Below are 25,397 nucleotides of genomic sequence, written 5' to 3'. Positions count from 1 at the left end.
TAATTGTCAGTGGACTTATTCTAGAATAATTATATAATAAATATAATATATAAATAAAAAAAATAAAACAAGAACTCAACGTTTGTTTTCGGTACGTTTTTCGTGAGCATTTGAAATGATATATTGTGGCGCCAGCACTAAATTAAAGTTCGGAAGTCGGACTTCCGACTTCCGAACTTTCTTCCGACTTCACAAACACAGAATAACTGCGTGTTCACGGTGTTCACACAACATGAACTGCGGGAATGATTTCAATGTATTTGTTTTTGTAAGCCGAACTGACAGCTCAATGGCGGCTGAGATGGTTGCAGTGTTGCGAGAACAACAAACATAAACATCGGAAGTGAGCCTGACTGCCAGTTCATCAGCGACGTTTTGATAAGTTTTATTTAAATGCACAATATTGACGCCGTGATGAATTCATGATTGGTAGGCGAAATGTTGACGTTTATAGTCCCCTGGTTGACATTCTCGCTCGTAAATAATAACTCTAAAATGAGTAACATTTGACGCATTTTCGTAAAAAGTGGAACAACTCTTAAATTGAATAACTCCACAAATACTCAAAACTGAGTAACACTAGGCGTCTTTAAAATGAGTCATTATTACTCAAAATTTGAGTACGACATTTCTCATTTTTTGGGTACAGTTCAGTTTCATTACTGGCTAGAAATCCGCCACGGCCAATAAATAAACGACACCACATGTTCGTCAATAATTACCTTGTATTAAAAGTAAACAGTTATAATGCCTTCTGAGGCGCACACAATTAAAAACATATGTCACAAACTGAAGCACATCGTAATCATCATTCAAAATGGACGTCGTTATATGCGACGTTACTTAGAAAGAAGTTATATGAAGGGAACCCAAAAAGTGAGTCAAAGTTACTCAAAATCAAAAAAGGACTTCTACTCATTTTTTGACGTCTACGAACATCGTTCTAAACTGAGTCAGAGTTGCTCAGTTCATGAGTTATTATTTACGAGCGTGTTCACTGTTATTCGGTATAGGGTTGTCAATGGCTCGCGAATGAAATAGGGACTAAACCTAGGGGCTAGACACCTATAGAAATATTTCGCCATATATCAATAGTGTTTCGCCCCTTAAGATTTGTATTTTCTACGTTCATAATCAGATTCGTCCTTAAAACGCAATTTGAATCTGTGAAATTAAAAAAATGTTTTTCAACGTTTGTTCTAGTGATATAAATGGTGTTATGAATATACAAAGACGTTATATCCGGACTACTTCGTGATCAGGGCGAATCTTACAATGACAACAAAATTCAAAAAAGGCAAACAAAGTTTTCAATCACTAATTCAAATCCTAAATAACTATTGAACAATATGTTTGTCATAAAAGCAGAATTGCTCTAGCTTTGTACATGGTAAACCTAAAACTTGAATGTCAGTCGCTTCACACGGTATATTCAAGAATTGATTGTTTCGCATTTTACTATGCGCCTTTTTCGATCTGCTCTACAGTATCGCCCTATACTTTGCGCCTTATTTTGATCTGCTCGACAGTTTCGCCCTTTACTATGCGCCTTATTTTGATTTGCTCGACAGTATCTCTTTACAATGCGCCTTGTTTTCATCTGCACGACAGTATTGCCCTTTACTTTACGCCGTGTTTACGTTATTGTATCGGAGTACGCCCTTTATTTTTGATGTTTATTTTGTTGACGACTTTCATTTCGCCCATTCATCAAGATGAAGTCATGTTTCGCCTTTCACTAACGTAAACAGCAAAAAGGGCTTATTCTTTATTCTATTGTGGCGCCAGCACTAAATTAAAGTTCGGAAGTCGGACTTCCGACTTCCGAACTTTCTTCCGACTTTACAAACACATAGAATAACTGCGTGTTCACGGTGTTCACACAACATGAACTGCGGGAATGATTTCAATGTATTTGTTTTTGTAAGCCGAACTGACAGCGCAGTGGCGGCTGAGATGGTTGCAGTGTTGCGAGAACAACAAAAATAAACATCGGTAGTGAGCCTGACTGCCAGATCATCGGCGACGATTTGATCATTTTTATTTAAATGCACAATATTTCCTTTTGATATAAAGTAGTTTTCGCCCTTAAAAAACATCGAACTTTTCAATAGTCATAAAAGAGATAAATTATTTTCTCGAAGTTTGAAGGTAGATAGTAGTTCACTTCATACGTTTTCGGTATAATCTCATTTTGTTTACAGTTTGTTAGATTCGCACTTATCACGAAGTATTCCGGATATATAAGATGGTAAAGTAAAGTGTGATGTCGCTACCGTCTCTGAGGAGCGAACGGCATAGTAAATATATTTCAACATCATTACTACACTATGAAAAAAATCCACGTCGAAGTGAAGTGATTTGCTGTTGAATTCGCACTACTTGCCTAACATTTAGAAGTAAAAAGAAAATCTTTTGGAATATGTTAATGCAAAGAACGATAAAATCAACAGCGAATCACTTGACTTTCTGTTGTTATGATCATCTCTTTTGAAATGCCTATGTTTGAGATAAGGAATGTCGATCATTTGGATATTATCAGCTAATCACAATAAATCTTTTGATCTTTTGATTGTTATTTATTTTAGATTTTTTCATTTTTTTTAAATCTCAGATTTTCAATTTAATTACAAAATGATTTCTGTCATCATGTCGGTGCAACCGATTTCAGGAGCTGTAAAGTAAAGAGTTGTATTATTGTTATTTTAATATCAAAGATTCAATAAAACTTACTTTCAAACAAATTGTTAATCTCTGGGGAAAATGTGCTGCTTACGCTTTCGCCACCGTCACTATTTTTGTTTCGCCTCATGGTTCTGACGTTTGTCAATTGATATTGCAGCTGTAATTCAATTGATTTAAACAGTGGTGCAAATACAAGAGATATTCATTATAATATGATGGTGATTTCCATTGAACAGTTTTCAACGCAAGATCATTTCGTTGGAAAATGTTAATCATTGTGAAATCAACATAAAATCACTTCAATTTGCAGTGCCACGTGACGAATTGAATCAAGTGCAAAAATACTTGAAGTAATCGTACCATTTATTTACAGTGTTGGGACAGTGGTAAATCGCGATTTCGCGAATTCCGCGAAATCCTGCGTCGGCCACGAAATTTACAAAAACCCGCGAAATTCCGCGAAAGTAATGAAAAATAGCAGCATTCTATGTCAATCTTGAAACATTTTTCGAAACCTGCAAATTTTCTGTAAACCAGCGACACGGACAAAGCTGAAGAATAATGGGCACCTCGAGGGCAACTTTTTCTACGCAACCAATAAAATGAACCAGTACTTCTGCTCTCTTACAACGCGATTTTGTCAACCTGGAACTGTCTTCGGTTGCTAGATCCTCTTCGAGCAAATATTTCGGCGATTGATAGAATTCCAGAGTGTGCAGCCAAAATCGAAGTTGCTAAATGACCTGAGTACCTACTAGTAAGCAATTTTAAAATACCTGACAGTGAGATCGGTACGGTATTATAATTTTTGTAGGTATTCGGATCGCGGACGTTTTCCTGAGCTTTTTCCGGTTGACAAATAATATTTATCAATTCCTGGAAACTCGGAAAACACGAAACGCAGCGTGAGCCAAAACTACGTGCCTATCGACACCAAAATATAACTGAACACAATTTGACACGGTATGTACTTATAGTCAGTGATGCAAAGAAGTTATGAATCGTACGGTTAAATTACCGTATGTGAAATTAAATAAAACAGTTGTTTCTTATTGTTACGAAAAATTTTACTTTAGTTAGTATTTTGTGTAAAAATAGTTGCCGCGAAATTACCGCGAATTTTGAATATTTTTTATTTTGCCACCCGCAAAATTTCAACTTTTTTGCCGCGAATTACCACTGTCTCTAATCATTACCAAAGGGAATGAAGAGTACAAACACTGATGAACATGCATGTTGTATCCAGCTTTTAATGCACCATTATGGCGGGTGCTATAATGTGTGTTCGTAATTTGCGTACCTCTCTGCTTACGTCAGTTTAGTGATTTCTGGAGTGTAGGCAGCACTAATGTTCCCAGATTTATTGTTTTCCTTGCGAAATACATGAAGAGTCAAACTGACGTAAGCAGAGTTGTCAAAAGGGTATGTAACATATTACGATTTTTTTTTTCATTATAGCGTACTCCATTATGCCGCGTAAAAAGCTTCATAGCGATGGTAGTGACATCATCTTTACTCAAAGACGAACAATAACAAGACACACAAGTGTCAATTCTTCTCATATACCTTGCGTCTAGTGAAAAGTCTAGTAATGTGTAGGCTGACCAGACGTACCGTATTGAACGGGACAGTACCGTTTTCAGGAACATATCTAACCGTACCGTCTGTTTGCCATTTTGTACCGTTTTTGCATACTCCTTGAAAAATTTTCGATAAAGCTTCAATGAACTCAGAGTCCGTTCAAATCCGGACTACTTCGTGATTAGGGCGAAACTAGATAGAAAAACAAGCAAGGATTCGCCCTTATTCCGAAGTAGTCCGGAAATACTTGGGGCAAGACCTTGGGGCAAGACACTATTGATATATTGCGAAATATTCCCAATATTTAATATGACAAAGTATATATCGTTGCATTTTTGGGCACCCCTCTCTTTATATCATAGCTCATTGACGTTAACTTATCGTTGGAGTGTTGTCAATTCACAGATAAACGATAAATAATAATAAGCTGTCAGCGGCAGTTTGACGTGCAATCGAGCCAGAGAGCCAGAGAAAAACGGCTTCAAGCTAAATGTATGGGGATGACGTTCGTGACAGGGATGTGCGATAAACACTTTGTAATATTGAATATTGGGAATATTTCGCAATATATCAATCCAGCTTTTTACGCACCATAATGGCGGACGCTATAATGAAAAATTCGTAATATGTTACCCTTTTGACAACTCTGCTTACGTCAGCTTGACTCTTCATGTCTCGAGTAATTTTTAAAGGGACCTAAGTAACAATGACAGATTCTCTCCTCTCTAACTTTGTTTCGTTAATTACGTAGTCATTATATATATTTTCTTTTCCCTTAATCGAGAGATAGTAATACTGTCTTGCATACTATGCATTGAATGTTATAAAATATGGAAAAAATTACATAATTATTGATCAAAGAGAAAGTAAACAAAGAGAGTCTTTAAATGTTAGATAGGTCGCTTTTAAAAATTACGCGAGATGTGTTTCGCAAGAAAAACAATTAATCTGGCAACATTAATGTTGCCAAAACTGCAGAAATCACGAATCTGACGTAAACAGAGAGGTTCACGAATTACGAACACGCATTATAGCACCCGCCATTATGGTGCGTGAAAAGCTGGATAGTGTCTTGCCCTACACTGTAAATAAAAATAACGTCGAAGTAAAGTGATTTGCTGTTGAATTCGCACTACTTGCCTAACATTTCAGAGTTGAATGAAAATCTTTCGAAATATATTAATGGAAAGAACGATGAAATCAACAGCAAATCACTTTATTTTTTGTTGTTATGTTAATCTTTGTTGATATGCTTATGTTTGAGATACGGAATGTTGGTCAGTTGGACAATTATATAAATTAACAATAAATTCAAGAAATTTCTTTTTATTTTAGATTTCTAATTTTTATTTTATTTTAGTTTTTTAATTTAATAACAAGATGATCCGAGAGATGATCCCTGTCACTGTATCGATGCAATCGATTTCAGGATCTGTAAAAGAGTCGTTTTATTGTTATTTTAATTTAAAAGATTCAATAACACTTACGCTCAAATAAAATTTTGATCTCTGGGTTAATGTGCTGCTTGCGCCGTTCGCCATCGTCACTATTATTGTTTCGCTCTATGGTTTTGACGTATGTCAATTGGAATTGCAGCTGTAATTCAATTGATTTAAACAGTGGTGATAATACAAGAGATATTCATTATAATACGATGGTGATTTCCATTAAGCTGGTTCAAACGCAAGATAATTTCAATAGAAAGTGGTAATCTTCGAGAAATCAACACTAAATCACTTCAACTTGCAGTGTGATGTGACGAATTGAGTCAAGTGCAAAAACACTTGAGGTGATCGTGACATTTTTTTGTAGTGTAGAGGCTAGATATCTTTATTTTCACGAAAAATTCGAAAATATTACTCGATATTAGTTGATATATTTTGATATTTATCGTTTATCTATCAATTGACAACACTGTCAGCGCTTGCGAAACTGCCGAATAAGCTCCGTCCATGCGAGATCAACTGTTACTGCAAGGTGTGTATTAACCTTTAATTGAAAATTGGAGTTGTCGACCAGCGACAATCGATTTTTATCTCATGCCGTACGTTATACCTAACGTCGGAAATAGTGCGCTGTATAGCGCATCTGATTTGTTATACAGCGCACTATTTCCGACGTTAAGTATAATGTACGGTATATACGGCGAAAATAGAAATGCAAAAGGCGAAGAACAACTGTTTCGTTTTGAACGTTTTATGCACTTTGTGCAGGACATCAATGATCACGTTCAAACATCCTTCAACACGTTGTGGAGAGCCCTACATTCAGTATAATTGGGAGCGCGCAAAAAATTCGTACAGTAACACATGCGGCACAATGGACGGACCTTATAATTCGCCGCGCTTTCTTCCTAAACAAGAAATATCACGGACTTACTGATCATTTCCGTTTGTCCGTTAAAATTTGCTGCTGATATTTGTTCGCCAGACTATATGTATCTAATAACTATAATATACGTGTATCAGAGGCCTGGGTTTTAGCTAAATTAGCTGAAGAGATGAGTCATCCATTCGTAAAATAAGAAAACATTGCTCACAAAATTTAATATCGTGCGTGAGCGCAGTGTAGCGCCAAACAACAATAATTTGTATTTATTAGCATGTAGGGGGATCAGTGAAAGCTTTTGTCATATTTAATTCCTTGTTTCAAAGTTTTTATTGCACGACATAATATTTGCTAGCGAAAAAAGCCCTGTTTGCCCATTTCAAATAAGAAGTATAATCGCAAATTTTGCTTATCCCGCAAAAAGAATCTATAATAGTTCTCGAATGCTATAGAGGGTGTATGACTAAGATCTGAAAAAGTGTTTCCAGTGCATGTTCCTGGAAAATAGTGTTTATAACCGACATTGGTGTTCTTTGCACCATATCTCCTCCGAACATGACGTGTAAAATTGATTTTAGTGACTGTCTGAAAGATTCGCCTAAGTTCAGGTAAAGTTCTACTAATTTTTGAATTGCCACTATAATAATTAAACGCTGCAGTTTAAAATTGCGAAATATATCAGGCCATTCCGATCTTTTCTTTGTGTTATTTGAGGATTCAGTAGTTAGAATTTGATGGTGCTGTTTCTGTTACTTTCAGTTCAATTCTGTGACGTAAAGCAGAAACATAATTTACTATTCTCATTTTATACAGATGGCGACTTGATCAGGAGGAAAATGATATCGATCATCTAGAGCAGAAGTTGGACAAAATTATTAAAATGTGCAGCCAGGCGGTTGATAGTGGAAAAGAATATATTCGAAATCAGAGTGCATTCGCCACGTCGCTTTGGGACCTGCAAAAACATTTTCAGGATGATAAATCTTCCACTAACGCCTTAGCAAAACTTATTCATTGCTTGCAGGAGATGAATAAGTTTCACACTACTTTACTAGACCAAGCCAACCGTACTGTACTGAAAAACCTGACAAGTTTTCTAAAAAAAGACGTCAAAGAAGTGAAGGATTACAAACAAATCTTTACCAAAGTTTCGGAAAACTTGGACGCAGCAGTATACAAAAACTCCCAAGTTAACAAAAATCGCCCGGTTGATATTGTTGAAGCAGAAAATCTGCTCTCAGCAACAAAATCGTGCTTCAATCACGCCGCTTTGGATTATGTTAACTATATCACTATGTTACAAAATCGTAAACGTCATGAAATTTTATCGACTTTACTAAGTTATATTCAGGCCTGCAGCACATATTTTCATCAAGGGTCAGACCTGTGCGAAGATTTTGGAAGTTTTTTCAAAACGCTAGACGACGATATTAGCGTTATGCGTGGACAATATAATTTACTAGATAAACAGATGCAAAACAGGCATACTTGTGTTAATGAGTTGTTAGATAATGGAGAAAAACAGGCGTCAGCATCGACTACATCTGTCTTATCAAGCTCTTGCGCTGGTGTAGACGTAAATAATCTAGATCAACGCACATCGTATGCTTTTTCAAATAGACACTTAAATCACATGGAAGGATATTTATTTAAACGCACTTCAAATGCTTTCAAAACATGGAATCGGCGATGGTTTTGCATGCGTGATAACAAACTGTCCTATCGAAAAAGAACTGGTGAAGAGCTGCCGACAGTAATGGAGGAAGATTTGCGTCTCTGCACAGTTCGGCTACTCTCTGAAGCGGACCGGCGATTTTGTTTCGAAGTTATCTCACCAACTAAGTATAATGAAGAGTGCTCTAATAGTTTTATCAGGATTTAATAATTTAATTTCTTTTCTAGATCGCATATTCTGCAAGCTGATTCTGAAGCAATGTTACAGGTGTGGTTTAAAGCTCTGCAGAAGGGTATCGACTCTGCTATTCAATACAACAGTTCTTATAGCAATGATATGCGTGGTATTCAGAGCCAATCCCCGACTAATGACACATGCCCGGCGAACTTCGAAATTGCCGGTTTCGCAGGTGGAAAAGGAGTTGATCAGAAAAAAGGTGCTAAACGAATGTAGGTATTAAAGTTATTTGGAATACTATTTTGTATTTTCACCAGAAGATTGAAAAAAAAAAATAGTTTTGTTTGTCATGTAAATTTTAGCGAATATTTTACCTTGTTCATTTGAATTAAGTAAAAAAACTACATACACTAAGGTTTTTTTTACGCGGGGAATGCGTTGCTGTCTTAAAATGTTAGAACCACGTTTGAATATGATAGTGGTCAATATAGAGACCAACATGCAATATTTTGAGTTTTGAGTGTTTACACCAAAATTGTGGATTTTGGTGAAAACTGATATATGATCACTCGTGACCTTAAACGGAAAACGTGATTGAAATGAGATATATATCTTGTACCGTTTCTGAGTAAAGGAGGAAAGCAACCCGGGTAAAAGAAGACTATACTGTATTTCAGATTTTATAGACTAATATGTAGTTGTAAAAATTTGTGATTGTTTAGGTATTTGTAATTTTGTACATGTTAGATCGTATGCTTATATTATTGGGACAGTTATGTTTAGTTACTGTCTGTATTAGAGATGTTATTTTTCAAACCCGTAGCCGACCCGAACCCGAATTTCGTTTTCCATCGAAACCCATACTTGAAATTTCTTCCGATTAAACCGAACGGAATCCGAGATGTGATTCTTCTGTAGTCGGGACCATCTATATTCTGTATAGTGATATACATATAGTGTTATACATTTTTCATAGTATTTGTTTTAGTGTTATTCATTTTTCCTAGACCCCCCCCCCCAAAAAAAACTATATTGGAAAAGGAGCGATTAAAGGGATAGTAATAATGATTTGAACACAACTAAATTGATTGTTATTGATTTTTTTATTTTGTTTTGTTTTTCAGAAACTGGACCCAAATTCTTAAGATTCCAGGAAACTCTCGATGCTGCGATTGTGGTAATGCAGAGCCTAAGTGGGCTTCAATCAATCTCGGAATAACACTTTGCATCGCATGTTCTGGAGTACATCGCAGTCTAGGTGTGCACTACAGTAAGGTTCGCTCATTAACACTGGACGTTTGGGAACCTGAAATTTTACGTGTCATGATAGAACTTGGAAATGAGGTTGTTAACCGAATATACGAAGCTAACATTACCAAAGTTAATAGGTTTGATCGAGCTACGGACAATTGCGAGATATCAGTTCGAGAAGCATGGATTAAAGCAAAATACATCGATCGCAAATTCGTTCTTCCGTTGGATGGTAATGGAGGATTGGGTTCTGCACCAACTCCAACGAGTACTTCATCGTCAACGCTTTCTTTCAAGAGTTTGGATAACGACAATTCGAAATATCCTGAAAAATGGAGCATCAAAAAACTGAGACGGCGAAGCTACCGTCAGTTATTACGAAAGAAGCATCGTGGCGGAGAGGATGGCGAGGAAGTGTCTTCCAGTGGAGTACTAAAGGAAGTCGATGCGGATGCTGACGAAAAGGATGTAAATCTAAACATTCCGAAGAAATTCACTGATATCTTATTGATTGGCGAAAATATTATTGAGAACAACCACAATCTTACCGATGAAAACTTACTGTTGCTTAATTCGGATCAAGAGTCAACTAGTGGCGAAGAAGACAACGCAATTATGGAATGCGAAGAATTTGATAAGTTAAATCCCAATTTTCTCCTGTATAAGGCATCTGCAGGACACAATTTGCCTGTGATGTGTCAAGCATTAGCATTGGGAGCAGACAAAAACTGGTGCAATCAGGATGACCTAGACAGAACTGCCTTGCATGCGGCGATCCTTTCCGGTTCAGTAATGTCTTGTGAGTTTTTAATACTTAACGGTTGTAATATCAATGCAGCAGACAGAAACGGATTTACGGCACTTCATTTAGCCACCGATAATAGCTGTACAGCCCAGGCTTACCTCCTTCTCAAGCATAAAGCCAAATATGATGTTGTCGCCAAAAATGGCAAATTACCAATTGATATCGCCGTAGAAAAAACCGATGCTGACATCGTAACACTTTTACGATTGGCACAGTTAAATGATGAAATCGGTCCTGGAGAAGACGGTGATAACTATTCTGGAGGTGATTCTACATATGCCGCTGTGATGAATGATTTCTCCCATTTCACTAGCATTCAACCGCAACGATTGCAGCGGAACCGAAACGTTTGTAACACACAGGTAGTTGCAACAACTCTAGCCGAATCTAGCATTAGTTCGCTCGCTTCATCTTCTACAAGCAGTACTTCAACTGTTATTGCACCTGTAATTACTGAAACTATTGTGACTGATCTCGATACGCATCAGGATGAAGAGAAATAGGTAAATGTTATTGAATAATAATGATAAAATAGTACTTCTCTTTAAGATTATGGTTCCATATTCAGAGAGGCGTCGTTTGTACTTAAAGGTTGAATTGTTGAAAACGCAAAAAGTGATAAATTTTAAGCAACGAAAATGTTAGGCACGTTTGGGCGTTTTTTTAAATGTTCTATCGTATCAAATCATATTTTGCTAGTTTTTATTCAATCCGGTCAATTTAAAGGATTAGAAAAAAACATGTATGAAAAAAGAATTTGTGAGACCTTGTGATTATTTTTCTCTAATTTCACTGACATTATCTGTGTCAATGTTGGATATATGATTAACTAAAAATAGCAGCTCGATTGCATGAGCAAAATTCATTCACTCCACTCAATTTTAAATCGCGACCATTCCACTAAAATAGAAGTAGAAACTACACGCCACCACTAACAAATGAAGTTGTGCTTGGGACTTAGCGCGTATGTTAAATTATCTCTGAAGCGCGTGCATTTTATTGAATACATATGGAATTATAAAGTACTCTGCATTTAGAAAAGATTATTATTCATAAAATAAGTATATCTTTTGTAAATGCTGAAAAGTTATTCATTGTTACACTTGCAACTAACTTTATATTACTTATGCATGCAATGGAACAAAAATTTATTCCACAATACCGACAATTGGAGAATAATGTGCAGATGATGCAAATAAGATGAAAAAGTGCGGAATCACTATCGGTTTCATGTTCGTAAACAGATAAATTTACTCCCGGTTCTACTTATGAATAACAATTTCAAGGAAGGAAAGTAGAAACATTTAATATTTATTCGACAATATTAAGTATTTTCGTTTGTGGTGAAATATATTGTGAAGTTATTTCATTCAAAACTTGGAAACATTGTACATGACACAACAGGCTTCAATTATTTATCCAAGAAATTATAGTTGTAAACAAACTAGGATGCGCTCTTTAAAAACGGTATAAGGATAAAATTCATATCATGTTATTTTCTGCCGTTTTGTTATCATTGCAAATTATATTATTGTTAGATCACGGTTCTGCGACGATGTTTATGTAAACAAATGCAGAAACTATTACATGGAACAGCGGATATACATACAAATATACACTATCTTATATATACCTGAAATGGATAAACAGTATATAGAGAATCACCATTAGTGTAGTACATCCTGTAAAGGGGATTTTTATTACTATCAAGAAAAGAAAAATGCCATTTCCTTCCTATCCATGCTGGAAGCATTGTAGCTTAAAAATCATTGGTGTAATAATGATTATAGGGTCATGATGTATGTAATACATTATGTGCATTATATATAACGATAGATGTAACTGCACCCGTACAATTTGAGGACATTGGTGACGTTCCGTCTTGATTTTTGTAGAGCTGATTTTGAGTCGTTAAGTATTGCTTTCTCTCGCATCGATTGGCAATTCTTGGAATCCTCCCCACCTATAAATGATGCTGTTGAGTACTTTAACTGTGCTATCAACTCAGCAATCTACCGTATTGTTCCTCCGCGAAGACCTCTAAGAAAACCCGCTTGGTCTAATTCTCGTCTTCGGCATCTCAAGAAACAGCGTTCCACGGCGTTGCGACATTATTGTAAAGCGCGTTGTCCAATTTCGAAGCATCGATTCAATGAAATCAGCAAGTTATACAGAAAATATAACCGTTTCCTTTACAAACGGTACACCTCCAGGATGCAGGGTAACCTCAGACGGATTCCACGATTATTTTGGTCGTTCGTGAATTCTAAGCGTAAAGAAGATGGTTTACCAGTAGAAATGTTTCTTGGTGATTGTCACGGCAGCACATTGCTTGAAAAATGTACTCTATTTGCCCGTAGCTTTTAGCACAATTTTCATGAGCATACTGCTTCCGATGCCCAGGTTGATACTGCTTTAAGTTACCTTCCTAAAGATGTTATTGATTTCGATCTGCTTGAAATAACAAGCCGTCACATTACTACTGCCATTGATAAACTGAAATCATCCTTCGCTGTTGGCCCTGATGGAATTCCGTCATGCGTTCTGAAACGATGTGCCTCAGTCCATATTCATCCGCTATGCCTGCTGTTCAATTTATCTCTTCGACAACGCGTGTTTCCCTCCAGTTGGAAATCCTCCATAATGTCACCCGTGTATAAGAAAGGTGATAGACGTGACGTGAAAAACTACAGAGGCATCACATCTCTCTGCGCATGCTCTAAGGTAATGGAAATAATCGTAAACGACGCCCTATTCGCCAGCTGCAAACATTACATCACGTCGGATCAACATGCTTTTACCCGAAACGCTCTATTACGACTAATCTAGCCGAATTCTCTCCAACTTGCTTGAGAAATATGAGTAACGGTGCTCAAATAGATGCAGTGTACACCGATCTGAAAGCGGCGTCCGATCGAGTAGACCGCAGGATACTTTTGGCTAAACTTGGAAAACTTGGAGTTTCATCTATTCTCGTGCAATGGCTTGGTTCCTACTTGATGAATCGAACACTCTGTGTGACGATAGGAAGTGAGTTTTCTGCACAGTTCACGAATGTCTCTGGAGTCCCGCAGGGTAGCAACCTAGGACCGCTACTCTTCATGATATTCATCAATGATATTTCTTTGTTACTTCCGTTGCCGTAAATTGTACGCCGATGATGTTAAACTCTTTAAAGTCGTGAGGAATTATGCGGACTGCGTTGAGCTCCAGCAACTGGTGAATATTTTCAGCCTATGGTGCTCTAGAAACCTTCTTTCTGTAAGCGTTCAGAAATGTAGTGTCATCTCCTTCTATCGGACGAGGAAGCCAATCTTATTTGATTATACTATGTCCGGTCAGCCTCTATCTAGAGTGACACAAATTCGAGACCTAGGAGTTATTTTGGATACTGCGCTATCTTTCAAACTGCACTACAACGAGATCATCGCTAAAGATAATCGACAACTCGGATTCATGTTTAAGATAGCCAACGAGTTTCGTGATCCGTTTTGTCTCAGATCGCTGTATTTCTCTCTAGTGCGGTCTATCTTAGAATTCTGCTCCGTTGTATGGTGTCCATTCCACAACTCATGGATTGCCAGAATTGAATCCGTACAACGTAAATTTGTACGATATGCGCTGAGATTCCTCCCTTGGCGCAATTCCTCAAATCTGCCAACCTACACTGATCGCTGTCGGCTTTTAGGAATGCAAACTCTTGAGCAGAGACGATTCGAGGCGCAAGCTGTATTCATTGGTAAAGTTCTTTTAAATGAAATCGACGCCCCGGAAATCCTCGGCCACCTGGATATATATGCCCCCGAACGATCTCTCAGACCAAGACCCCTGTTGAACCTGCCTCAACGCAACGCACAATATGGTCAATTTGACCCAATACGCTTTATGTCGGCCAGCTTTAACACAGTAGCAGATGCGTTCGATTTTAATATAACTGGCACAGCTTTTAAAAATAGAACTCGCGTAAGGTAACCTTTTGTGATAATTTATTGACATTGTTCTAGTATTGAGTTTTTCGGTAAGACACACACTCTGTCAGATGAATTTTAATAAATTATAACAATTATAACAATTATAACATACTATGTATTGTAATAAGAGCAAAAAATAGTTTCCTTAAGCCTGTATTACACTCTTTGACCAATGGTCAAATATTTGACCTTTTGACATAATGGTCAAATTTATTTGATATCATGATTGTTGTTTGCTCCATGTAAAAATTGGAGAGTGACAAATAATTATCTTTGACCAAATTTTTATCTGTTAAAAAGTGACAAATTTTTGACGCCTACAGGCTTTACAGCCTTTAAGGCTCTAATATTGTACATGCAGAGAAAACTCGGAAGCGACCAGTCGCTCGTCTGACAAGGATTTTCCAGCGAATTTCGTAGTATGATAATATAATGTAGTCTTTAACTCAACATAAAATGTCCCGAAATATGCCACTGTAATATTTTCTAATAGTTTTGATTGTTTTCTAGTCGCAAAACTATGTCAATTTAATCAAAGAACATTAAAACTGCATTGTACTGTGCGAGAAATAATCATACAAAATGACGTCGCTGGAAATCTTCGCGTCGCTGGACTCACAAGCGAATTGCAGAGTAGTGCTGCAGCGACAATAGCGCTAGCCCCGCAACTGTCCTGTACACTGAACAATGGGCTGCGAAGTCTGTGTATAATAAAAAACAGAAAGTCAAGTTCCGAATCGGAATGTAGCACCAAGGCTTTGCTTTGTACCAGGTGTACCAGAAAAAACGCCAGCGTTGCGTATGTCTTTGTGGTTACTGTGGTTACGTTACTGCCAAGTGGATTTCACTTACTTCTGTGCTAATAGATGAAACATTTCATATCTACGTGGAATAAACTTGCGTTTCAGTTCACATCACAAAATCAAGTGTCTTACACTTCGGCTTGCCATGTCATGCATACCAAAATCAATCATTTTACACACAGATTTCAATGCTTCACGCGTCAAATGCCAAAACACGTTAAAATCAGGACTATGCTATCGCTGTCAAATCTTATATATTTGCAGTGTACCCAACATCTCAATTGGCCCTGACACAAGTAAAAGAGATTTTTAAGGCTGTTCGCACCTACGCGAGTTCTCATATGTAACTGTCAATTTATGTGTGAAAACAAAAGCAAAAATATTTCCCTCCTTCACTTTCGCAAGTAAAAACCAAACCAATATCAACAGAGTCATCAGGGCCAATGGTCCGCTGACACTAGCGGTACCCGGAAAATGGGCAGTTTACTCTAAAGGGAAGAATTTTCGGGCAACTGGTCCATATGATGGCCCAATCTATTGATGACAAAATAAAACTAAAAGCGATCAAATTTATCAATTTGATCACGTAATGTGTATGGAACGGTATTTAATGAGTGAGCTGTTATTTATACTGTTTTTTTTTTAAATTCACAGGCTGTAGTATAAACACAAATAATGTGTAATAATTTTTGTTTAACATACATTTGTTTCAGCTGTATTCTTCCCAATAACAGAAGTGAACTCTCTAGTATTTTAGATAAAATATAAGAACGATCAGAGCCGGATTTATGGGGGGGGGGGCCAGGGGGCCCGGGCCCCCACATTTTTAGGGCCCCCACAAATCGACAAAAAGATTTTTCTCTTTAAAAATGAGATTTAATCAAAAGTTCGATTTACAGTAAGAAAATTTGAACAGACCATTTCAATCTGACACTTTCCTTCAGTGTTATTTTTTCGCGAGCGCCAATATCACAACTACATCCATAAGAGTTCACCTTGGATTCTCTTGGAATGACACACATTAACATACCATTTGAATCGAACCAGCGCGCATTAAACGCCTAGAGTTAAAGTTTAGCCGATTGTCACTAAAAGCGCCAATCGAACTGTCAAAACTCGTTCCAATCGAACATCAGCAATGTTAAAAGTTAAAGACTTGGGGGTAATTTTGGATTCCCAGCTCACTTTCAAGCCTCACATTTCATTCACTGTCGACAAAGCCTCTAGAGTTCTGGGATTCATCTTCAGGATCGCTAAAGACTTTACGAATATCTACTGCCTTAAATCATTGTATTGCGCTTTATCTCGCTCTATACTGGAGTACTGCTCGGTTGTCTGGACTCCTCATTACAACAATGGCGTGGAAAGAATAGAATCAGTTCAACGGCGCTTTTTGAGATTCGCTCTTCGTAAACTGCCATGGACGGATCGCTTCCGTCTACCAAGCTATGAAAGCCGCTGCTTATTAATTCGTTTGGAGCTTCTGTCTGTCCGTAGAGAAACAGCCAGGGCATTGTTCACCACTGACCTTTTACAAGGCCGCATAGACTGTCCCGCTCTTTTGGAACAAGTAAATATAAACGTGCGACCTCGTGCTCTGCGAAACAATTCGATGCTACGACTGCCTGCTCAACGAACTAACTACAGCATTTTTGGCGCAATGGTTGGTCTCCAAAGGTTGTTCAACAGAGTATCTGCTCTATTTGACTTTAATTTACCTTGAACGCTTCTTCGTCGGCGATATCGTTTATTTTTTTCAAGATCTGACTAGTTCAAATGTTATATTGTTTGTAATATGTAATATTGTATTGACTCTCTGAAGATATTTTAATTGTTAGCTTTAAATTACACCATTTGGGCACCTGCCTGCCTGTTGGTGAATATACCAAATAAATAAATAAAACTATGATGAAAAAACTGTTGACTGTTTGATTGGAACTTTTCAGTGACAGTCGGCCAAACTTTAACTCTAGAGCTTTAGCGCGCATGGGAGGTAAAGCAAAGAAAGAAAATAACCCACAAGTTTTTTTAATGCATTGCTTTTGCTTACTTGTCCGAATCAGGGATACCAGATGTGCTTTTCAAAATGCAGATTTTCTGAGCTCGTGTGCAGATTTTATTGACCTGCAGATATGTGTAGTTTTTTCCTAGTTTCTATTATTGTCAGAGTCGTCTTATATTTGCGCCGTCTTTCTCAAATTGTGTGCAAATTTTTGCCTGTGGATCGCATTTTTTTTCAAATTGCGGTAGTTTTTTTTTCAGGTATCAAGAAAAAAACTTGAAGATTAAACTTATAAAAAATAGGTTGCGTGCGACTGTGAAGAATGAAAGGCAGTCAAACTTAGCATTATTAAGTTTCGAGTACGAGTATACTGAAGAAGTTGAATGTTGATTATTTAATTGATAAGTTTTCTGCAAAAAAACTCGTAAAGCATAGTTTACAGTTCCAAGCGAAGTGAAAAATTTGACAAGTGAAAAAGCGTAAATTTTCGCTTGCGAAATCTGTCGTGAAAACCCGTTTGTGGAACACGCAGGTATTTCACCACCCTGCAGTTTACAGTTTAAGTGAAGTGAAACTCACGAGTTTACACTCCGAGCGAAGTGAAAATTGGCTGCAACTGACAGAATAGAAACGCACGCAAGTTTTCGCTTGATGCTCCTTTTTTCACTAGCGCTTGCATGCGTGAAAGAAATAAACCCAAGTGAAAAAGATGAGATCCACAACCATCGATTTCGCTGGATCGAATTAGTTTACAGTTCCAAGCGAAGTGAAATTTTTTGCAGGTTGCATTTTTCACGAGCGTGAAAAAATGAACATGTTGTATGAGATTTTCACTTCGCTTGGAACTCTAAATAGAGCTTAAGAAAAAATTCTAACAAATTTTTGGTAATTTTTCAATAGCAAATAAATGCTTTTAACTCGTACGATAAAAAACAGTTTTGTTTTATTTTGGGCCCCCCACTATAACTGGGCCCCGGGCCCCCACAATCGTAAATCCGGCCCTGAGAACGATGAAACAGTATAGAAAAGTTTGTAACAAATGCCGCCATATTGCTAACGATGTTCGATACATGATTTCTAGTAGATGTCATCATTCTGGTTAAAAAACCGTGGTTTCCAATAAAAATCGATATGAGTCGACATAATAGAATCACATACATAAGACATACGTTAAACTCAGGAAGAAATCACAGAGAACAGACGTTCATCTTCTTTTCAAAAGATGTGAAAAAACTTGTTCCCGCTATGTGACGCTTTTGTCACTTACAAACCAAGCACTGATATCGATAAAATATCGATACAGCAGTATTTATGCAGTGCAACTGGGGCACCACAAGACAGGTGTCGTTAGTGTATTAACGTATTTTGATTCAAATTTTTACACACGATTTTCAAATTTCTTTATATGAACATGAATGTCTGTTCTCTGTGAAGAAATCTTCCAAAAAAGTTGGTACGAAATGAACTACTCGAATGGTACCACACTCAGAATGCACAGCCCTGCATTTGTCTCGTTCCTACTCGAAAAATGCTGCATCGATTTTGTAAATAACTTTTTGACAGTTCCTTATGGGATTTTCTTTGGGGCTCGATTAAGCCGATAAAAAGAAAATTCATTTTGTTCATTATTTATCGAGCAGTTTGACGGGACGAGGTACGGAGTACTATGGGGCAACGTGTACCAGAAAAAAAACGCCAGTGTTACGTATGTCTTATGTATGTGATAGAATGATTAAGCTCGTGTATTGACATTCATATGTAAAGAGCTTTAGGGGTTAGCGTGTGATTTATTTTCAGTGCAGGCTTTGTATATGTAAAACAATTGGGTTGTTTAGCTATATCATTTTTTTGTATCATCTGAAAGAGCAGCATTTTCTACGCAAAACGTGATTTTCAAAAATTTTCTATTGTTGTCCTTCAATTTTTAAATCACGAATTAAAACTGCTCGAAATGGCTACAATGACAGTTCGCCCATATTCCAACTGTCATTGTAGCCATTTCGAGCGATTTTTAATTTTTCAATTAAAAATCGAAAAACAATGGTATAAAATTAAAAAAAATCACCTTTTGCCCAGAAAATTACACTCTTTTAGCTGATATATAAAAATCAAAAATGCGTGAATAGCTAAACAACCCAATTCGCATCTTTTTGGAACGAAATCAAAACAAGGAATGTCTATTACATTATTTTATTTCGAGAAAATAGGAATAAACCTCACTCGGTTGAAAAAATCAAAACAAGAAAAATACCTTCAAGCGCTGTTTTCTCAACTCGATGATTTCTCAGATGGGACCCGTTTGATCGTGGTGAAAAAAGGAAGGACTTTCTATTGGGGAGCGATTTCGCATTTCTGTCAAATAAACGTCAATACGAAATTCATATAGGGCCATTGTCACATAGAAGTTTTGGCAGAGAAAATATTTTCAGCAAAAGATTAGGCCACAATGGGAGCCGCTTCGAGCACACCAAGGACCGTTACGATTGACAATGATTCTCCAGCAGGTGTAATTGATATTTCGGACGATGTTGTAAAACGTCTTAAAACGGGAATGCCTCCAAGAGAAGGTAGGTATCATAGGCCGGTCTTAGTTGCTAATTGACATAATTTTCTGAATTCAAACAACTGATTATGCAATAGTAAACTAAAATATAATGTGATCATTATATGAGTTGCTTCGTTTCACGCGTTCATAGGTACACGCCAACAATCGAGTACTCCTAGTTCATATCCAAATCCATTACCAACTCCGGCTGAGTATCATAATGAAGCTACATTACCTTCGAAAGGGGTTGAAGGGAATAATGACTACTTGTCTAAACGGTTAGAAATGTTAGAAGCCCGATCGTCCGCTATCGAAAGAGAATATAACAATGCGGTATAATTTAGATAAAATGTAGGTTTGCTATGATACATGCTTCAATTATTCGTATTTTGCAGGTGATTGATGTAAAGAAGCATTTTCAGAATACTGCTGTAAGCTATCAACTGCCACCATGCCAGGACCTAAAGGCAAAGGTAGTTGAGTGCTACAAAAAAAACCAAAATGAGACTTTAAACTGTGCAGCCGATGTGAAATTGTTTTCCGATTTTGTCAATTTACATAGGATTCAACTTTTACAGCAAAAAGAAGCCAGTGTTAGTTCCGCAAAAGCAAAGTGAGAAAAAACTGCGAAGTAAACTAGAAATTAACAAGCGTTAAAGAGATAATTCATCATCTCTGTTCTACATCGTGATCAGGGGCAATTCCATTAAAATTATTCTGAACTACATGGTTTAATCAAAATTTAAAACAGCAATTTTGATCCGATTTCTTCTGATCAACATGTACAATAGAGAGAATTCGCTCGTCTGTAAATACATACAATGGTAATGCAGATTTAGTTGTTCTCGTCAAATTGCGTTATTTAATCTAGGGTAGCGAACGGTTTCGGCAGTGTTTTTTTCGGAAATTTTCTTCAGCAATCATGCAAAAACCTAAAGAAAGAAACCACTACCGAAGCCGCTCGCTACCCTATGTGCACAGATTTTTAATGCATGGAAGAATGAAACAAATAGAAAATCATGAATCAATTCACTAATTAAAAAAAAAAAACAACTTATTGAAGATTGATGTAAGATTTTCTTATTGTGTCTCTTTGTTATTCTTGATTTTCATTTGTGGCGTCATTTTCGTTAGTTGAAAGAATTTCCTCTAATCTTTCTTCCAGTTCTTGGAAAATATCATATCCTACTAAGCCTCTCCCTCCGTAGTACTCACAGCCGGCATCTTTGTTAGCCAAACGAGTGAAAGAGTCAGTTACGCTTAACTTGTTCTCTTCTGAAGATCGTTTGGCATTGGTTTGAGCTGCATCTTCCAACATTTGTTCCGGAGTTTTAGATTGTTGAAGAATTGATCTGCGCCTGATGATTGTTGTTTTCACTAGCGAATTAGGTTTTTTTACGGATTCATATGTATGTATGTTGTTGAGTTCGATCTGAGGATTTCCTGTGCGGTTATCATCATCTTGATTCCCATTTCCTAGGGTTGATAAACGCAAACAGGATATTGGACTGCTGACAAAAGATTTTAACATTTTTAATAAAACAGTATTTCTAGCAAATAACTCCATGTTCACGGCAAAATTTAAACTTCAAAAGCGTGTTTTACTTAGTCTACTACGATTTTATTGTCTACCTACGCAAAAGAAGGTATTGTTGCGCAGATGCAACATAGTTCTAGAGAAACATTTCAAAAAGTCCTATCTGATTTGATCGATCACTTTTATTCAATCACCACAGCTTATTAAACATCTTTTATGACACGTTATTTGCACAAGTTGATAGCGGAGAGATCACTCTAGCCTTCTGAATGGAAACTACGCTTGGGAGAGTTACTAAAGCTGAGCCAGTACCAAAATGAAAAGGCGCTTCGGAAAAACGATGAAAGCAGATAGGACCTTTTGAAATGTTTATCTAGAGTTTTGAGAAGACATTGGGAAAACCGAATTTGTTTATTAGGTATTCTGATATGATCACATACATAAAATTTTAGACTGTTGACGATATATTCTAATGCTAATTTGTAGCATTATATAAAATAGTTTTCAAAAGAAGCAAAAAAACTAACAAGTTTATGAAAAAGCATCTCTTAGTATGACCATCTGTAAATAAAAATAATATGAGTGAAATTGACAGAGATCGATCTTTGAGCGTCGTACAGTTTCAAAACTTTGTCCTTTCCACCAGACGCGACACGAGATCCGTCTGGGGCCCAATCAACGCCATACACTTCGTCAGCATGCCCTGGTAATTCTTGAGCTAGCTTTCGTTCTTTCACACTCCATACTTTAAGCGTCGAGTCTTTACTACCGCTGAGCAACAGACGAGAATCAGCTGACCAGGCAACTGTGTATACTGCTTGTACATGTCCACGAAAAACGCAGATGAATGCACCATTGCTTGCTCGCCATAGTCGAACGGATTTATCGAAAGATGCTGAAGCAATCAGTTTCACGTCCGGGGAGTATTTGACGTCGTTTACTACATTTTGATGTCCAGTCATTCGAGTAACGAATTGTTTCTGATTTGACTTCCACAGATACAGAGTAAAATCATCGGAACAGGAAACGAACGATTCAACCGAATCTGGACATACGTTTTCGTACCTCTCGAAAGCAAGTCGTTGTAATTGTTTTTCTATAAGAAAAAATAGGTTAGTTTGATGAAATAATATATTGCACGTATAATTACTATCATTTATCGTGTATGATTCGCTTTTACCAATCACGGGATGAAAAGGTCCGGTACGCAGAACATAATCCGTATTGAGTGCCAAGTTATTCACCCAATGTGCATGACCTGTAAATGTTTTGCATAAAACACCATCCTCTGCTCTCCACATTTTGATGGTACGATCTCGAGACGAAGTATATATCAAGCCAGTACCACCCCAGCGTACAGAGGTGACCGCAGCTAGATGACCAGCTATTACTTTCGAACATGTACCTAGCACAGTATCCCAAATCCTTACATCATTATCATTGCCGGCGCTCGCCAAGAAACGACATTCCACGTTTTTGTGGTATGGTTCCCAGCTAAGGCAGTTTATCCATTTTTTATGGCCAAGTAGAGGTCGGCCAATCAATTTACCGCTATCTGGACACCACAAGCGTATTTCGCCGACTTTATCTGCCGAGGCTATTTTTAACGAATCTGGAGACCAGGCTACGTAGAGGACCCAATTTTTGTGCCCTGCACATGTGAAGTGGGGTGTTTCCGTTGTTAAGTCCCAAAGTCGCAAAGTTGTATCACCAGATCCACTAGCAAGGTGTAGACTGTTGGGACTAAACGCAAGAGAAACAATGGCTTCGGCATGACCCGGCATAGAACTAGTGCATCGTGTAACTGGGCGTACACGAAATACTGCCTGAGGTTGATACACAATATCCAGTATGCTTTCGGCCTCCACTTTTTTTGAAGAAAGTGTTTGCTGTACTGTTTCCCGGATTTCATCGTCATTGACGAAAAATAAATATGGTGTAAGATCCTCCTGAAGTATCAAAGAAGTTAATAAATCTAACATGATGCAGAAAAAAAGTATAGGTATACATTTTTGAGTAGAGAATTCAGAATCAACTCTAACTGTTGTTTGGTCACGTTGATCGGCAGATCCAACGGTGGTCCCGCTTCTTCTCCAACGTCAGATAAAAATCGTGCTTGTACCGTATGGATGTGGTTAACCTGATCCTCGACATCCATTGCAAGCCTTTGTTTATTTCTTTACAACCCAAATCACTTCTCCACGTACACCCAATTTTTTTACAGAAACCCTTGCGTGTTCTCAAGATTAGGGTATCGAGTGCTGAAAGCGCGATTGTTTATGTTGACGAATGTCGGAACAGGTTATTAATGACCAAGTTTATTTGAAACCGCTTTCTTATATTAAATTAACTTACATTCTCTTTTCTTTCTACGAGAAACACTGTTGTCTAACGGATAATCATTACAAAAAAATGAGTCGAACACATATTACAATTTAATAAGTGTATAGTGATCCAGTAATGCTCGCTCACAAGCAGTAATAAAGACAGACGGTAAAGTTTGTAGCGAATGAAACATGTGCAATTCTGTTTGACACATGACACTAGAGATCAGCGTTGCCAACCCCTCCAGTTTTTCCTGGATATCTCCAGTTTTTTTCAGAGTCTATGGTATATAGAGTCGCGCGAAGAGAAATTCTATCGTTCCGGCAACACAGTTTTTGTGCCGTTTGTTGCCAAGAACTATACAGTTCTGTTTTTCACCATGCATAAGCGAATATCAATTTTTGAAATTCTTCACAAGGTACCCAGTTTTGAAAGATTACACCGGTGATATTTTGTTAAATTTAAGTGAACCAGTGTACAGGTTTAATGTTGGATTAAAATTTGTAAGTAAAACTTCGGAAAAACACATATTCTTTATTACGCTCACTTACAACACTTTTCATCCACTCCTAACATTTTCACCTTGTTTTTTTACATTGCTCGATTGGTTCCCTCGTTTGACACTGATTTGGTTCCTTTGGTTTCATCTTTGCGGGACTCTTAAATATTATAAACATAGACTCTGGTTTTTTTGGGCACGCCAGCAAAACAGCTAAAGGTTGAGTACAGTCGTCGTTCGCTAACTGCAACATGTTTACATTGCAGTTATCGAATGCCGTTCGATAACTGCAACACTTGACACATGCCAAAATTTAGAGGAGGGTCCGTCACTACCATTTTTGTATTCAATGATGTCGAAATGTATTAAATTTTTAATGAAGTACATAGTAGCAAAAAATAGCAGAAAAATAAAATAGGTAAGCTTTTTGATTAATCAATTTGATAGTCATATTTCAGCATCATAATTTATTGCGTTTTAGTAACTACTTTACATAACCAATATGTAGGCGAAGATAAAGTTCATCACTACAGAAGACCATTTTACGAGACGATTCTGAACTCAATTCATGAATGAAATTTTTACAGAAAGCTCGGAACCGGAACATAACGCAAGTAAAAGCAACATCAATGTCAGCAGGATCCGTGACGTGAAAGCTAGCCAAACAATGCACAAGGAATTTTTTTTCTCTTATAATAATTACGGAAAGTGAACCACATAACATGGTGATTTGGCTTCATTGATTAATAGTGGAGATCTATAATCTCCCATCTAGAATGAAGAGACAACAAGTAAACGGAATCGAAAAAAATCGAGAAAAATTAAAAGTCCTTTTGAAATGTTTCTAGAGATTCAACAATTTTTATTTTCGAATGCATTTAGAATCACCCGCGAGATTTGTCACTTCAATGTCAAATATGACTTTGACTTCAGATTTGACGGATTGCGGTCCGATAACTGCAAAGTTGTTGCAGTTATCGGTCTTGCAGTTAAAAAGCGTTGCAGTTAAAAGACTTGCAGTTATCGAACGGCGACTGTATCTCCAGTTTTTAAAAAATTGTTCCAGTTTTATCCAGTTTTCTATTCGTCACCTGATTTATTGAATACATTTCCCTTAAATGTATGGTCTTTTCGTGCATTCATACCCTTCAGTTTTCTGGTTTAAATCGAGTTCCAGTCGCATCTTCAAAATTTTGAGTACGTGCAGACTTTA

General features: G+C 37.2%; 3 protein-coding genes and 1 long non-coding RNA gene across 4 annotated transcripts; 3 read left to right on the top strand and 1 right to left on the bottom strand.

Annotated features, from left to right (window-relative positions):
- Nucleotides 1-2,856: 2,856 nt before the first annotated feature.
- On the top strand, nucleotides 2,857-3,750 carry LOC129718802 (uncharacterized). The gene is made up of 3 exons (XR_008727047.1): nucleotides 2,857-3,001; nucleotides 3,059-3,442; nucleotides 3,500-3,750. It is a non-coding gene; the product is annotated as an uncharacterized LOC129718802 (long non-coding RNA).
- Nucleotides 3,751-6,747: 2,997 nt separating this feature from the next.
- Nucleotides 6,748-12,191, top strand: LOC129718795 (arf-GAP with coiled-coil, ANK repeat and PH domain-containing protein 2). The gene is made up of 4 exons (XM_055669879.1): nucleotides 6,748-7,202; nucleotides 7,408-8,436; nucleotides 8,497-8,718; nucleotides 9,571-12,191. Exons 1-4 carry the CDS (start codon nucleotides 7,150-7,152, stop codon nucleotides 11,003-11,005), a joined length of 2,739 nt encoding a protein of 912 aa, XP_055525854.1. The 5' UTR covers nucleotides 6,748-7,149; the 3' UTR covers nucleotides 11,006-12,191.
- Nucleotides 12,192-19,638: 7,447 nt separating this feature from the next.
- Nucleotides 19,639-20,676, top strand: LOC129718801 (uncharacterized). The gene is made up of 3 exons (XM_055669892.1): nucleotides 19,639-19,845; nucleotides 19,975-20,156; nucleotides 20,219-20,676. The coding sequence occupies exons 1-3, from the start codon at nucleotides 19,725-19,727 to the stop codon at nucleotides 20,438-20,440; spliced, it is 525 nt and encodes a 174-aa protein (XP_055525867.1). The 5' UTR covers nucleotides 19,639-19,724; the 3' UTR covers nucleotides 20,441-20,676.
- A 1,076-nt stretch (nucleotides 20,677-21,752) lies between these two features.
- On the bottom strand, nucleotides 21,753-23,900 carry LOC129718798 (protein Notchless). Its single transcript, XM_055669887.1, has 5 exons — nucleotides 23,716-23,900; nucleotides 23,369-23,621; nucleotides 22,511-23,309; nucleotides 21,979-22,456; nucleotides 21,753-21,921 (listed from the first exon to the last, which is right to left on the bottom strand). The coding sequence occupies exons 2-5, from the start codon at nucleotides 23,516-23,518 to the stop codon at nucleotides 21,909-21,911; spliced, it is 1,440 nt and encodes a 479-aa protein (XP_055525862.1). The 5' UTR covers nucleotides 23,519-23,621; nucleotides 23,716-23,900; the 3' UTR covers nucleotides 21,753-21,908.
- Nucleotides 23,901-25,397: the final 1,497 nt, after the last annotated feature.

This window comes from Wyeomyia smithii, chromosome 1, assembly GCF_029784165.1.
Source record: "Wyeomyia smithii strain HCP4-BCI-WySm-NY-G18 chromosome 1, ASM2978416v1, whole genome shotgun sequence".
Lineage (NCBI taxonomy): Eukaryota > Metazoa > Arthropoda > Insecta > Diptera > Culicidae > Wyeomyia > Wyeomyia smithii.
This window is presented reverse-complemented; position numbering and strand designations above follow the sequence as displayed.

Coding starts and splice junctions, on each gene's coding strand:
- LOC129718798 (XM_055669887.1), bottom strand. CDS start 23,518: ATGGATGTCGAGGATCAGGTTAACCACATCCATACGGTACAAGCACGA. Junction 23,310..23,368: donor TGAATTCTCTACTCAAAAAT/GTATACCTATAC, acceptor TTGATACTTCAG/GAGGATCTTACACCATATTT. Junction 22,457..22,510: donor ATCATACACGATAAATGATA/GTAATTATACGT, acceptor TTTTTCTTATAG/AAAAACAATTACAACGACTT.
- LOC129718795 (XM_055669879.1), top strand. CDS start 7,150: ATGACGTGTAAAATTGATTTTAGTGACTGTCTGAAAGATTCGCCTAAG. Junction 7,203..7,407: donor AAAGATTCGCCTAAGTTCAG/GTAAAGTTCTAC, acceptor CATTTTATACAG/ATGGCGACTTGATCAGGAGG. Junction 8,437..8,496: donor GAAGTTATCTCACCAACTAA/GTATAATGAAGA, acceptor TTTCTTTTCTAG/ATCGCATATTCTGCAAGCTG.
- LOC129718801 (XM_055669892.1), top strand. CDS start 19,725: ATGGGAGCCGCTTCGAGCACACCAAGGACCGTTACGATTGACAATGAT. Junction 19,846..19,974: donor GGGAATGCCTCCAAGAGAAG/GTAGGTATCATA, acceptor ACGCGTTCATAG/GTACACGCCAACAATCGAGT. Junction 20,157..20,218: donor AAAGAGAATATAACAATGCG/GTATAATTTAGA, acceptor CGTATTTTGCAG/GTGATTGATGTAAAGAAGCA.